Source organism: Apodemus sylvaticus, chromosome 2 (genome assembly GCF_947179515.1).
Source record: "Apodemus sylvaticus chromosome 2, mApoSyl1.1, whole genome shotgun sequence".
Taxonomy (NCBI): Eukaryota; Metazoa; Chordata; class Mammalia; order Rodentia; family Muridae; genus Apodemus; species Apodemus sylvaticus.
Genome location: NC_067473.1, coordinates 9,296,123 through 9,310,830, shown reverse-complemented (window position 1 = coordinate 9,310,830; position 14,708 = coordinate 9,296,123). Strand labels below are relative to the sequence as shown.

General features: G+C 43.6%; 1 protein-coding gene across 2 annotated transcripts in view; it reads left to right on the top strand.

Annotated features, from left to right (window-relative positions):
• The window catches only part of Magi2 (membrane associated guanylate kinase, WW and PDZ domain containing 2), a 1,455,128-nt gene that overhangs the window by 1,317,183 nt on the left and 123,237 nt on the right, over window positions 1–14,708 (top strand). For both annotated transcript variants that reach the window (XM_052173111.1, XM_052173110.1), the window contains one exon: window positions 4,873–5,121. In XM_052173111.1, coding sequence (XP_052029071.1) covers window positions 4,873–5,121 — 249 coding nt within the window. The remainder of the gene's footprint in view (window positions 1–4,872; window positions 5,122–14,708) is intronic.

The following is a 14,708-nucleotide window of genomic DNA, read 5'->3' as shown; positions in this document are numbered from 1 at the left end:
CATGGTCTTGGTCTAGACTTTGTCCATGTAAGTGTGTTCCCTTTCCCTTTGTGAACATGTCACCCATCCAGTAAGCTGTCTATCTTGATGAGTATAAACCAGCTATACCTACACAAGCAGGGGCAGGGACATACCCAGGGCTGTCCCCTTTTCCAAGATGGTGTCTATACGTATGGACACCAGGCCCCTGTATAAGACTCCAGTGATATGCATGCCCCATGGCCGTCTAGGCTTCAAGGCAAGATATACCCATTACAGTATGGAAGCTGTCGCAATCCATCTGGATTACAGAATCCTCAAGTCCTGCTACCAAGAATGGGCATTTAGAAGGGAAATGGAGGCTCTGATTGAAAATGACTGTTGGCTATGACTTCCTTACTTAGTGAGTACATGAATAAATTTGGTATTTGTAAGAGGCCTCAGGGAGTTGTCAGAAACATGGTGGCCCAGGCAACAGGCAGCCATGATCCAGCTCCAAAAAAATCAAGAGAAATTACAAATCCCTACTCCTATCAGATCTCCCTATTTGTAAGTATTGGCAATTAATCATAACAATTAGCATTAAAAGTTTACACCAGTAATGTGCCAATGAGAAGCAAGCCCCACCAGGAATAAAGGTTTGGGTCTACAACCACTCTCCTGCAGGCCCCATCAGCCCATTCCTGCCCTCCCAAAGGAAGTGTCTCTTCCCTAAAGTGCCATGCTGTTTTCTAGTATCACTGGTGGAGACATAACAGAACCTAACCTAAGACTTAAGTATTTGACTTCAGGAAATGCTAAACGATTGAATCTTGAACAGCCATGAGTATGAGTCAAAAGGCACCAGGCATAACCCTTAGACATTAGTGTGGTATGGAGTCGCCTTTTGGCCTTTTACTTTATTGTTCAGAAGCAACCCTGTTGATGTGCTACGCCACAAGGACTTTCTAGAAAGAAAGCAGTCCTGTCCAGATGGAGAGCCACTTGAATAGGAAGCACTTGACCTCAACTAACCCTTCAAAGACAGCAGTGCTATCAAATCCCAAGGGTCAGAGACCAGAACAACCCTGGGAAAGCTTGAATGTCTTCCCAGTTAGCCACCTGACTTAAAGCATGTTCATTTTGCCAAAGATGAAGGGATTTTCTCAGAAGCTTGAAAAGGGGTCCAAACATAATAGAAAAGTGCCCTGCCCATGAGTTCGATCCTTCCTGGTACCCAAGGGCCACCACATTGACTTAGTCATCGCTTCCCTGGCTCTCTAGAACCCATGGTCTAGCCGCTCCCAGCCACTTACTGCAAAACACAGACAGTTTTTCTTTGTTGCTGATTCACTGACAACCACAGTTCTCAACTCCCCTAAAATGTGACAGCCAGAAAATGAGATCTCTCTTGTCATTGCCTATGACATTTAGTTACTGATTTGGTCCAATAACTCTGAAGATTTCCAATTTAATGTAGAAGCATAATAATTGTTTGTTTTTCTTCTCCAAGACTATCTCTAATCATTTTATTTCCAACTTGCACAAGGACTGATAAAGGACATGTACTTCACCAAGACAATAACAGCCTGTCTTTGAAGGAGGGTACATTTTACAAGTAGAGACATTCCATTCTAGTTCAAAGCAAGGACACTGACATTTTGTTCTTTTATGACCTCAGTAGATTTCTCACTAATGAAAAGTGTCTTTTTATATTAAAGATTAGTTAATTATATCTTAAAGAAAAAGCTCAAATGTATCAAGTCCTAATAGTGCTCGCTTGGGTCTCTGTTCTTCTGTAATTAAAAGAACTGAAGAGGCACAAATGTAGCTCTTTCCCAAGTCTCTTCTCCCTTTAGTGAACTTAATAAACTACCTCCAAGAAATCAATTATTTTTATAAGACCTTTTTATGACAAAGTGACTTAATTTGCTCTTATTTTCTTCAAAATTTCAGTTGACTTAATGCTACTTCTAATGTCTCTATGTATGAATAAACATGATATAAGAATGAATGCAGTTCTTTCTCTGGCTATCAGTGTAACATAATCTCTCCTGGAGTCTCCCTTCTCCCTCTGTCTTCCTTATTTCCTATTACTATAGCAAATACCTGAGATGAATCATCTTATAAAGAGAAAAGGTTTATTTGGGTTCATAGTTTCAGAGCATGACCCCTTTGCCTTGGGCCCATGACAGCACACAGTGATTCTTAGAAGCACATAAAATAATTCCATGTACATCACAGCTAGAGAACCAGGCCGAGGGAAGACAAGGGGGTGTGCACAGGTGTCCCATAATCCCCTTCCAGGGTACACCTGCAGTGGCCAAAGGATCCCACTAGATCCACCTCTCGAAGTTTCACTCAGCCCCAAGCATGCCACACTCTTAACAGTACTGCAGCTATAGCTCCTGATGCTAACAGGCTTCACAGGAGTGTCTGCTGATTATAACTTGGCCCAAGATGCTTCCCAGGATTCTTAAGTAAGAGTAAGTATCTACAGGCCCACAAGAAATGAGGAACTGTCACAATTTTCTCTTATTCTGTTGTGCTGACATCTTTTGATGCCCTGATGAACATTAGGAAAGAAACACAGCATCTCTATTCCCCACGACAGTTCTCTAAGGATCGGATCTGCTCCTGTTACTCCCCTCTCTGCCGGCACCTCGCTATTAAGTTAAAATGACAAATCCTTCCCGGATGGCAGACCAACTGTCATTTGAAACAAAAAAACACATGCTTCTCAGGGCCATAGAGAGATGGCTCAGCAGAAAAGAGCACTGGCTGCTCTTCCAGAGGACATGGGTTCAATTCCCATCATTCACATGGCACCTCACAACCAAATGCTACTCCAGTTCAGGGGTTCAAGGCCCTCCTCTGGCCTCTGTGGACACTGCGCTTGCACACAGCACACATGCATACATGCAGGTAAAACGGTAAACAGGTTGCTCTTGCGCCCAACCTCCTCTCATGCTGCCACATAATTGTGCTTGCTCCATTTTGGGAGTTTTGGTGAGGTTTATCCAATTAATATCCAATTAATAAAGTGTATTTTGTAATATGGGGTGCGAATGAGCAAAACTTCACACACCTCCGTTGAGAGCTAACATTCACAGTTTGTCAGCCTGATATTATTGGATTTGATTCAGACCATGCAAACTAATTTTCAGTGCAAATCTCAATTGATTTGTTTATTCTTTCAAAGTTCTTTATTGAGTAAGATGTGGCTGTCACCTAAAATAATAAGCAGGCCACTTTCTTTAAAAAGTCTATTCCCCACCTATATGGAGCGAGTTAACACTTCTAGGCTAGCAAAATACCATAAGACAAACTGCGGCTCTTTAAAAAAAAAATGCAGTCAGCCCCTAAGGTGGTGTACACACTTATAGTACAGCAGCGTTTCCCAGAGACCTTGATTATCTAGACCCTGTATTGCCTAGATTCCTATGCTAATTTTCCCCAGACCAACTGTGGTTGAAGTAAACAAAACCTTCCTTTGGTGGACCTTTTTTATGTTTGTTCTTTTTAGTGTGTGTGTGTGTGTGTGTGTGTGTGTGTGTGTCTGTGTGTGTGTCTGTGTGTGTGTGTGTCTGTGTGTTTGTGTCTGTGTGCGTGCACAAACGCACATTCATAAATGTCTGTGTGTGATGCAGGAGCATGCGTGCCCTGGCACACACTTGTAAGGATCCAAGGACAGCCTCCGGTCTGTCTTCCCTTCCACATTGAGACTGGGCCCATCTCTCTCTGTTGTTTGCTGTTGTGTGCACTCCAGCTGGCCAGAGAGCTTCTGGCCTGTCTTCCACTGTCTTCTGTCTGTTTTCCACTGACTCACAGGCACACCGATCCTAGAAAGGATGCTCTAGGGTCCGCCTTTCTGTGGGTTCTGGGGATTCAGCTTAGATCCTCGTGGTTGCACAGTAAGCGTCTCACCCACTGAGCTATATCTCCGCAGCCCCTTTATAATTCTTTCAGTGAGTCATATGCCGAGGATGATTTAAGATTCTGTCTGCTTGGTTTCCTATCATCTTCGGTCTATTACTATGCAACCAAGAGGCTAATACATAAAAGTTGTCATTGTCTCTGGGACTTGAAGCCATAACAAGAGAAAAACCAAAGCAAGTACCAAACTCGGAGGAGGCTAATGCAGGGGGTCGGGGTCGGGGTCGGAGTCAGGGGGGATTCCCTGTGCTTTGGGAAGGGAATGGATGAAGACCTAGTGGATTCCATAGGAGATCTATAGCCCTTCAAATGCTCTCTGTATCTAGAGGGAAGATCAGCCAGTCACTCTTTTTATATATATATATAATTTTTTATTTTCTATATTCTATGTTTACATTCCAAATGATTTTTCCTTTCCCGATTCCCCTCTCCCCATAAGTTCCCTAAGCCCTCTTACCTCCACCCATTCTCCTATCAATCCCCTCCTACTTCTCTGTCCTGGTTCTCCCCTACAATGTTGGAACAAGCCTTTTCAGGGTCTGGGACCTCTTCTTCCTTCTTCTTAGGAGTCATTTGATAAGTGAATTGTGTCTTGGTATTCAGAGTTTCTGAGCTAATATCCATTTATCAGTGACTGTATTCCATGTGTGTTCTTTTGTGATTGGGTTAAGGGACACATGCTCCACTATGTTCGTAGCAGCCCTATTTATAATAGCCAGAAGCTGGAAAGAACCCAGATGTCCCTCAGTGGAGGAATGGATACAGAAAATGTGGTATATTTACACAATGGAGTACTACTCAGCAATTAAAAACAATGAATTGATGAAATTCTTAGGCAAATGGTTGGATCTGGAAAATATCATCCTAAGTGAGGTAACCCAGCCAGTCACTGTTAACAACCCAACCGCTCCTTGGGAAGAATTCGGTAATGCCTTTCCGAAATCACTGAGTTCCTGTGGCTTTTGATGTGCATTTCAGGGGAGCCCTGCCCAGAGAATGGGAGGAGTCCAGGCTCTGTATCAACCCACCACAGCTCTCCGCGAAGTGACTATGCCACCTACTCCAACAGCAACCACGCCGCCCCCAGTAGCAATGCCTCGCCCCCTGAAGGCTTTGCCTCACACAGCCTGCAGACCAGCGATGTGGTCATTCACCGCAAAGAAAACGAAGGCTTCGGCTTCGTCATCATCAGCTCCCTCAACAGGCCTGAGTCTGGAGCCACCATAAGTAAGTGACTGGCTTATCTACGTGTGGGAAAGGGGGCGTTGTATGTATTTGCTCTAATGAGAGACCAGAAGAGCAGACCAGAGAATCGCTATAGATACACTGAACGGCCTAGAAATCTCAGGCTGTGAGCCAAAGAAGCATAAACCACCCTCAACACTGACTAGCCAAATATCACTGCTTAGGTTAAAGAACAATGCGAGGCGGTGCATCCCAAACGCTCAGCACTATTAAAGCTCTTAGTGCCTTTGTAAGTAGAGTAAAATAAAAGAGAGCGATGTGTGGCCACGGCTGTAAGCGGAGGCATGTACCATCTTCATGGGCTGGTGAGGGAATGGCCCTCAGAGAGCTGTTCCAGAGGAGAGACCATAGGTAGAAAGGACCTAGCGTGGAGGGGGTTGGGGGCAGATCGTTCACAGAAAAGCCTTCGGATGCCAAGGAGCTCCAGATCCAGAAGGGGGCGGGTGGCCCGGGTGGCTGTGCTGCCCTCAGCCAGAGAGAAGGGTGCAGGTTAACACTGGGGGTAAACAAAACCCAGAAGGTGCAGGCTCCATGTGCAGCTCCGTGTGCAGCTCCGTGTGCAGCTCCGTGTGCAGCTCCGTGCGCAGCTCCGTGTGCAGCTCCGTGTGCACTGGTAGCAAATCCACGTTCCATTCTCAGTTCGTGGAAGTTTGTGGAAGGTTTTGAGCAATGAGATGTCGTTTTTTTTTTTTTCCTTAAAGATGCTTGTTTAAAATTAAGTGGAGGTTGGGAGAAAACAAAACTGGAAACATAGGACATGGTTGGGAGGCTTTTTCAAAAGCAGCCCCTTGAGACAGAGACTCTGGGGTCGGTCCCTGGGGTAGCATCTGTGGGTAGAAAGCAGTAGATGGGTGTCAATTCTGTGGAGTCGCCAGTATTAATGTTCCATGAGTCTGTACCACACAGTGACAGAGGTGACATTCCTCTTTAGCCACTCATCATTGTAGACAGCCTCCTTTATTTATTTATTTATTTATTTATCTATTTATTTATTTATTTATTTGGTTTTTCAAGACAGGGTTTCTCTGTGTAGCCCTGGCTGTCCTGGAACTCACTCTGTAGACCAGGCTAGCCTAGAACTCAGAAATCCGCCTGCCTCTGCCTCCCAAGGGCTGGGATTAAAGGCGTGCGCCATCACTGTGATGGAACAAGCCTACTTGTTCCTCAAGCAGAGGATAAAATGGAGACAACAAAGTGTGTCATGTTTTTCATGGCCAAGTTCTTTGGCCCAAATGCTATGGACATAATTCATCTGGATGTGGAAGTCTTCACATAATTACCATGATATTATTTGAATGTTCCTACAATTCTTATAAATTGTGGTTTCCAATTTATGTCAGATAGGAAGACATATCAAGCAATGTTAAAAAAATCATATTATCAGGAATTAGGAAAAGCATCTATGGTCAGGTTAACGTTATCAAAAGTCTACCAGAAGCACATGGGTAGGTTTGCCCTCTTTAGCCTGAGCCTTAATAAATTCAAGAGAGACAACTGCAGAAGTTTCAAACCACAGCCGATCTGTGCAGAGGCCAAATTACACATGTCTGAAAGAAAGGGTCCATTTTTCTTTTTCTGATAAGCTGAAGAAATAAATCCGGTCTCCAAGCGTAAACTCAAAGCAGGGTTCTGTCAGTACGATGGATTCACCAGATTAGAAGGACATGAGACTGAGGATTTTCATGACTTATATAGACAGCCTCCCAGTAACTTGGGGAAATGTTCCCGGGGAGCTTTTGCAGCTATCTCGAGCCATTTGGGTTTGTTATTGTGGCGGGCTACCTAGAAAACTGCGAGGGAAACACAAAGCATGCTGCCACGGTGAAAATGCTAAGCACGCGTTGCAGGTCTCAACTGTATTTAAAGCGCGGCAGCTTCCTTTCTAAATGGGGAAGGAGATGTGTGCATGGGCTTTCTCTACTGCAAATAAAATCCATGCAGAAGTAGCTCTGGGAAAACAATTGGTGTTAATCTTACAATTAGTGAGTTTTTCTGCCTGGCGAGTGACCTCAAAAAGAAATTTTTTTTTTTTTGTCAACTTTCAAAATGGTATGATTTTGCATCACCCCGAGCAGGGAAGCATAGTAAGTGGTCTATTAGTCCACGATGCCTCCTGGTTGCTTCCTTTCATGCAGCTATGTCTTTTCAATTTAAGGATTTTGAAACACAGATTGTCCCATGCTCCGTGGCAAAAGCAGCTATTACACTGATGGCATGTTGCAGTTATAGTGTGTAATTTGCAGCATGCGCCTAAAAGGCTCCTGGAGCTGATGCTCTTTCCTACTTAACTTCTATAGTACTTTTGATCTCTATCTTCAGAGAAAAATGCTAAGTGCCTTGTGAATGGTATAGAGCCATTCTTGGGCCTCATATTCATTGTCAGTATATCAAAGGTTGTTGGACTCTGGGCATCTGAAGTAGGGTGATGCTATCAGATATTTTGTAGTCACAGTCATTAGCCCATTTGCGGGGCTTGTGATAATTTTCTTTCTTTTCCTGTCATCACAGTACCAAAAGCATTAAGAATTCATTGTGTAGCTTGTTTCCCTGTGGCTACTGAAGCTGTGTCCTTGGTAGACAAGGGTCCCTGGGCATTTAAGTGGCAGATCATTACATGTAGGCAAGCCACTGTCGAGAGGTTAGTAGCTCAGGTGCTGCTGTCAATGTTCCTTGGATTGGAAACTTGACTCTGTCATTAACTAGTCTTGTGACCTTAAAGTAATCATATGGCTTCTTTCTCCTTAATTATGTGAAAACATGTGTTTCCATTCCTTCGCCATGGGTCACACTGAGCATTAACGATATCTGCATATGAACAACTGTATAAGCGTGCCATCACTATAGCACAGTATCTTCAGGTTTCAGCCCATGGTGGTTGGTTCCATTATTCTGGGGCCTGGAGTGAGGCAGAACATTGTGGCAGAATTATGTGATGAGAGAATATGTTCTTGTGGGTAACTGGAAAGTAAAATTAAAGAGGGGGAGGGATCTCCAAAATTCCCTTCAAGGGCACACCCCCAAAGACCCAACTCTTTTTTAAAGATTTCTTTATGTATTTTGTGCATGTGGATGTTTTGTCTGCATGCATTGTAGGGATACCTATTTTGCAACCTACTTTTAAGAAGGGTTCAACCTCTAGCCCACCACCCAGCAGAGGTAATGGAAGAGAAAAGTTATTAGCATATGGGGGAAGCAGACCTGTTCAGCAATAGTTATTTGAGAGTGAGTCCTTTGGCAGCAGTTTAGTCCCAAAACAAACACCAAATATGACTCAGTGGTTACAGACCAATCCTCTAGTCTGGCAGACACCAGGCATGAACCAACAGCTATAGTTTAATCCTGGAGAAACCAAAAGGCTCACTACCAACCAGCCTGAGCTGAGGCTGCAGAAGTGGCATCACCACTAGTGGAGATCAACAGTGCTATGTAAGGCGAACCAATACATGCGTATCATTAGAGAAAAACAGTGAGGTTGGAGCAAACCAAACCAATGCTAAGTGCTTGTCTGTGGGGTCATTTTTATACTCCTTCAAGCATCCGTTCACATGTTTGCTATATCAAAACATCCTTTCAAACGTGTCTGCTTTAGCAAGACATTCTTTGACCTGTATGCCCCATCAAAACATCATTTGACCTAACTAACTTTCCAAAGAGACCAGAAGTTTCCACTTCAGTGTGTGTTTGCACACCAGAAGAAGACATCAGATCCCATGGGACTGCAGTTATAGATGGTTGTGAGCCACCATGTGGAAATTGAACTCAGGACCTTTAGAAGAACAATCAGTGCTCTTAATCACTGAGCCCTCTCTCTAGCCTCTAGGTTCCAACTCTTAAAGCACGTCCCAATAACACTTCAGGCTGATGTGCAATCCTGTAGCATATAGATCTTTCATGGACATTTAATATCAAGACCAAACAGCAAAGATATTCATTGTCATATTATTAACAAACATGGAAAAATAGAAATAAAAGCTTTCTTTTTATCTTTTCAATATTTTTATTTTATGTGGATAGGTGTTTTGTTTGCATACATGTCTATACACTATGTGCATGCAATGGCCACAGAGGACAGAAGAGGGTGTCCAAATTTGTAGGCAGTGACAAATTTGTTGCCAGGTGACTCCTGGGAATCGAAGCCAGGGCCTTGTAGAAGAGAAACCAGTGCTCTGTAAAAAGCTCCTTGATGCTGATAATTTCAGCTGATATTTGTAAAGTGTGAGCCATGCCACTGACTAACATGCTATTCTTATGATTCATGAGGTCTGCGTATATAGCCCAGATGTGACTCAAGCAGCCTTCTGTCTCTGGACCAGAAGCTCCTTCTGTGAAAGCATCCCAGTGGCTGTGTACAGTGAGCTGGTGGGCTGGATATCGACTATCCCTAGTTCAAAGCCCGAGTCTACTATTGCATAAAAAACCTGCTGTCTAACCAGCCGTTTCCAAGAAGGGCTTTATTATAAGTGGTTAAAAAGTTAGCTTTAGTCTCTAACATTTCTACAGTTTGTCAAGAAAGTTATATCTTTCTTATCTTATATAGTTGATAGTCTTTACTATTGATGTCAGAGTGTTCTAGTTTGCTTCTTATATAAGTGAATTCTATCAAATTAATTTAAAACTTAGATAGAGACCCATAACAAGGGAAGTCAATTAATTCAGAACAGCAGCAGCCAGGGCTCCAATCTAAGCATTCAAAGGTAGGGAGCAGTTGTGTGGATCCTCTTCCCTTTGTTAGTAATTTCCTACTGTGCTCACTTGATCTGTCTTTATCCATAAGCACTTCAGTGGACAGCAAGCTGATGACTGCACAGAAGTGTCCATCTCAGCTGCCCACTGATGTTTTACTCTGCAATTTTCCTGGCACAGGACAGAGTTTAGACTTGCTCATTGCTGACTCTTCCCCAAGACCCACTGCAATCTGAGAAGAGCCCTGACACCCTGCTCAAAGCATTCTTAATTAGGTCCACATGCATGCAGTATGGAAAAGCAGTCCTAGAGATTCAAACACTCAGCTACAGATCTCCAGTTACATTTAAAAGCAGTAGTTCTCAACCTTCCTAATGCTGTGACCCTTTAATAGAGTTCTTCATGTTGTGGTGACCTGCCCAACCTTAAAATTATTGCCATTGTGACTCCATAACTGTAATTTTGCTACTGCTATGAATCATAATGTAAACATCTGATATGCAGCATGGTCTTAGGGGAACTCTCCAAAGGGTTCACAACACACAAATTGAGAACTGCTGATGTACAGTATGATCCTCTGAAAGGGTAAGATTGAGGTGAAGTCTTGAGGATAGAGGGTTACACTTTTCCCCACAGACCACACAGCCACTTAAAGAGTCACTTAAACTTAGGAGAGACATAAAAGTACAACAAAGATTCCTTGTCTCTGTGGTCCTACCCCAAAACCAAGACATTTAACTAGATGAGAAGAACACACACAAGCCTCCCCACTCCTCCAGTGGCTTCTGTGTTCTCAGGTGTCCTGTGCCCAGCCTCTTCCAGCTGTCACAATGCCATCCAGAACATAAGGCACATCGTTTCTATTGTCCCTGTGTATAAAGCCTTGGCAAACTTTGAATCCCAGAAAACACTTCTCATTGGCTTAAGCTTTCATTTTAACCTTTGTAACCTTCTGTCATTGCTTGTGTGCTGGAAGTGGCTCTTAACACCTCGAATTCATTGTCCATCTCAGTCTCTTTCCAGAAATGATCTGACACAGGCACTAAATACTCCAAGGCAGCTTCCTTGGAAATATTCTCAACAGTTTAAGGCCACATATCCTGCTCCTTTTCACATTTGTAAAGTGACATCACATCTATAATGCACTCAAGACGGAAACCAAAAAAAGACTACCTGGGGCAGAAGGACACACAGTCCCTGGGACCCCTCTGCCTGTCCTCCACCCAGTGTCACCCAACAATCCTTGGCTATTATAATACACCTGTAACCTGCAGTGGCATGCTCCTTCTAGTGACACCATGGCCAAAGCCCCACTCTAAAGCAAATCCTCTAAAAAGCAGCCAGTGAGCACCCAATCTAATGTGTTACTGGTTTGGTGTGTGGCAATAGATTTTTCTTAACCTCAATAATGAGTTTTCTCACTGACTAATAATAATAAACTGCAGGTTCAGCCTGGAGAGGATAACTAGGCCCAACAGGTGCTGATCCTGCTAACTTGACCTTCTGTGAGTCACTAACCCTTTACCTCCCAGTGTTTCTTCCCCAAGAGTCATTAACGGAAAGATATTTAAATCATGACAACTTTCAGGAATTAGAAAGGCTCATGCGTTTCTCTACTCATTAGTTTGCAAAAGCCAAGTTTCCTTTGGGAGCTGTGCACTAGCTTTGCAGCATGCAATGTTCTCTACTCCTTAAATAAATCTGCTTGGGATTCCTTCCTCAACAAGTTGCCTTAGCTGGGGGCTTAGATTATGTGGAGAGCAGCTCACTGGGAGAAGGATGGTGTCATTCACACATCCCTGTGAATACTTAGTAACAGAAGAAATAGCATGGACAGAAACCCTCTATAGAATACCAGTATTCTCCCAAATACCTGTCTCCTGAACGTCATGCACTGAAGTCCCCATGTTAAGGTCTCTGGAATATTTGGAAAACTTACACAATTCTTAAAAGGTTAATGATATTTATTGAAATACCATGCATGTATTTTAAATAAAACACATGGCTCTTGTCCACTATTGCTATGACAAGAACACTCTGACCAAAGACAATTGAGAACGGGGCCTGCCTGTATCAGCTTACAAGTTATAGTCCTTTATCAAGGGAAACAAAGGCAGGAACTCCAGCAGGACCATGAGGGAGGGTTTTTTATACAACTCCAGCTTGCTTTTTTATACAACTCAGGACCACATTCCAGGAGCAGCACTGCCCACAGTGGGCTGTGTCCTCTCTCACCAATCATTAATCAAGTAAAATGACCCAAAGCCATGCCCACAGGCCAATCTAATGGAGCCTTCTCCCTCCCCTACTACAAATTAACCAGCAAATTTCAACACGAACACCTCACTAGTATACTAAAACCCTACCTTCTTTATCCTTAAGATCCCATAATATCATAATATAAATATAAAATATAGTATAACTTTAAAACATTCAGCACTTTAAAAGCCCAAGATCTTCTTTAAAAACCCAAACTGTTAGCTGTGAGCTCCTATAAAACACAAAGTAAGTTATATACTTTCTTATTTCAAGAGGGCAGAACCAGGGCACAGTTACAACCAGATCAAAACAAACACAAGATCTAACAGTGTAAATAACTCAATATCCAATGTCTTCAACATCATGACCTTCTGAGCTTGGATGGTGCTACCTCTCTGCCGCTGCCACCCACAGCATACAAAGTTTGTCTAATAAAATCAGGCCAACTCCATTCCACACCTGTTTGTGTAAGACTCTGACCAGCCTTAGCTTACTGGGGACCCCTCCACCACAACTCCCCCAAGTGAACAACAGGGAGCTGGAGCCGGGATTCATGCAAAAGCAAGAGGAATTTATTGTTCTAACACGTTGGGGTCATCCTGCACCTGAAGGAGAGGTGACGACCTTGTCAGCCTGTTCAGTCAGTTTTTATACAGTTTTCAGGGGTAGAATAGAGCAATGTGCTTGGCAGAACAGTGTGACTTTTAAACTGATTGGTCCTTAGGGAATGAGGGTAGCAAGGGGTTCCCTTACCTGCAGGTGGCTAATGGTCTGCCCTGAGGAATGTGTCTGTATGCTCTGGGCTTCCCCTATGGTCTGAGGAATGTAACTAGCCTTTCCCTTCTGGAGAGGAGGAGGTGCCTATGTGCTCTATGACCTTTCTCTTCCAGGAGGGGAGGGGTCCAATGGAATTTTCCAAAGTTCCTGAGCTGACCTCTTCACTTGTTGTTCCTAGTGTCCATCCTATGGTCCTAGCACCTCCATATGTCAGAGCGTCTTCATGTGACAGAGCATCTCCATATGCCATCTCCTCTGTAACTAAGGCTGCAGCCTCACCGTTGACCTCCCCTGGCCTCTTTAACTGTACCACATCATGCGAAGCTATGGGTACTTTCCATGTCCCCTTCATGCCTTCAAAACCAGCTCCATGTGAGGAGACTCCCACACACCATGAAGTTTCTCTTCCACCTTGAGATGCATCCCTGGCCCCCTCTAACTACAGCTTCTATGTACTGGCACTAAGAAACATCTCACAGATGATTTTACCCCAATAGTTCTGGCCTCTCAATCCCAGCCAACTCCTAAGCCCTAGCAACCAGCATCAACTGTCCCAGTAAAGCAAAGTGTTCATTTCAGTTGTGCTGGTGCTTCAGTTCAGCTGACTACAAATCACAGATTCTTAATTCAAATATCATAGAGATGGCCTTGATAAGAGTCTTTGAAGGGCTTGCAAACCTTACTCTGAAATTTAATAAGCCAGACCTCCATCATCTGTCATTTCTCTCAATGTTCCTATCTTCCAAGCTCCCACAGAACAGCCCATAAGCTTTGAGCACCCAGTGGCCCCAAACTCTGAAGTACTTCCACAGTCCTCCCACAAGACTATACACCTTTCACGTACATCATGGCAACATCCCATGTTCCTGGTACAATTTCTTTTCTAGATTGATTCTATGGCTGTGATAAAAACAAACTCTGACTGAAAGCAACTGAGGAGGAAAAGATGTGTGTCAGCTTATAGGTTACAGTCCATCATGGGGGGAAACCAAGGCAGGGCTGAGGCAGAGGCCACGAGGGAATGCTGCTTACTGGTGTGCTTCCTCTGGCTTGCTCCCTTGTTTCTCTTGCTTCTTCAGTTTGATCACCAACCAAAGTTGGCTTGACCCTTCCACATCAATCATTAATCAAGAAAGTGACCCACAGACATGCTCACAGGCTAATAAGAAGGTAATTCCTCAATTGAGGTTCTCTCTTCTTTGGTGACTTTAGTTTTAACCAGTCTATATATCTGCCCACATAGATTAATGTGTTAATGTACTTCTCTGGCTTCATGTGAAGTCTATAGTACAAGTGGTATGGGGTTACTAACAGCGCAAAGAGTATCTAGAATGGTAGCCTTTTCTTTACTCCTTCATAATAAATGCTTGACCATTACACCTAAGAAAGAATTGTATAGAACACAGTATATCTTGTCTCTAAAGTTAGACTCTGGGCTAATCCTGAAAGATGGCTTCCCAAGTAGTCCCATACAAGTTCCATTCAATCAAAGTTGGTTTAGTTCTTTCCCTGTCCCTGAACCCACAGTTTGCCAGCTGCCAAGTGGAGTACCTCTATTACCTAATCATTAAATGGACCAAGGCCTCACCCAGTTACCGTATGACAGTCTGACCTTGCTTCTACCTTCACGGCAGTCCTATGAGGCACACATCTCTCAAATCAGCTCAAAAGTATAATCTCTGGATGGACTCTCTCCTGAGTCCTCACTCTTCTCCTTCAAGTGTTTTCCTTTGTCCTCAAATAGAAGTTCTTGTCCAGGAGCCCTGTGGCAGTGGACCGCTCTCTGACTGACTTCCCTCCACCAATGGAGGAGTATTTCGCCATGACTTTAAGTCTTGTCACGCTGCTTA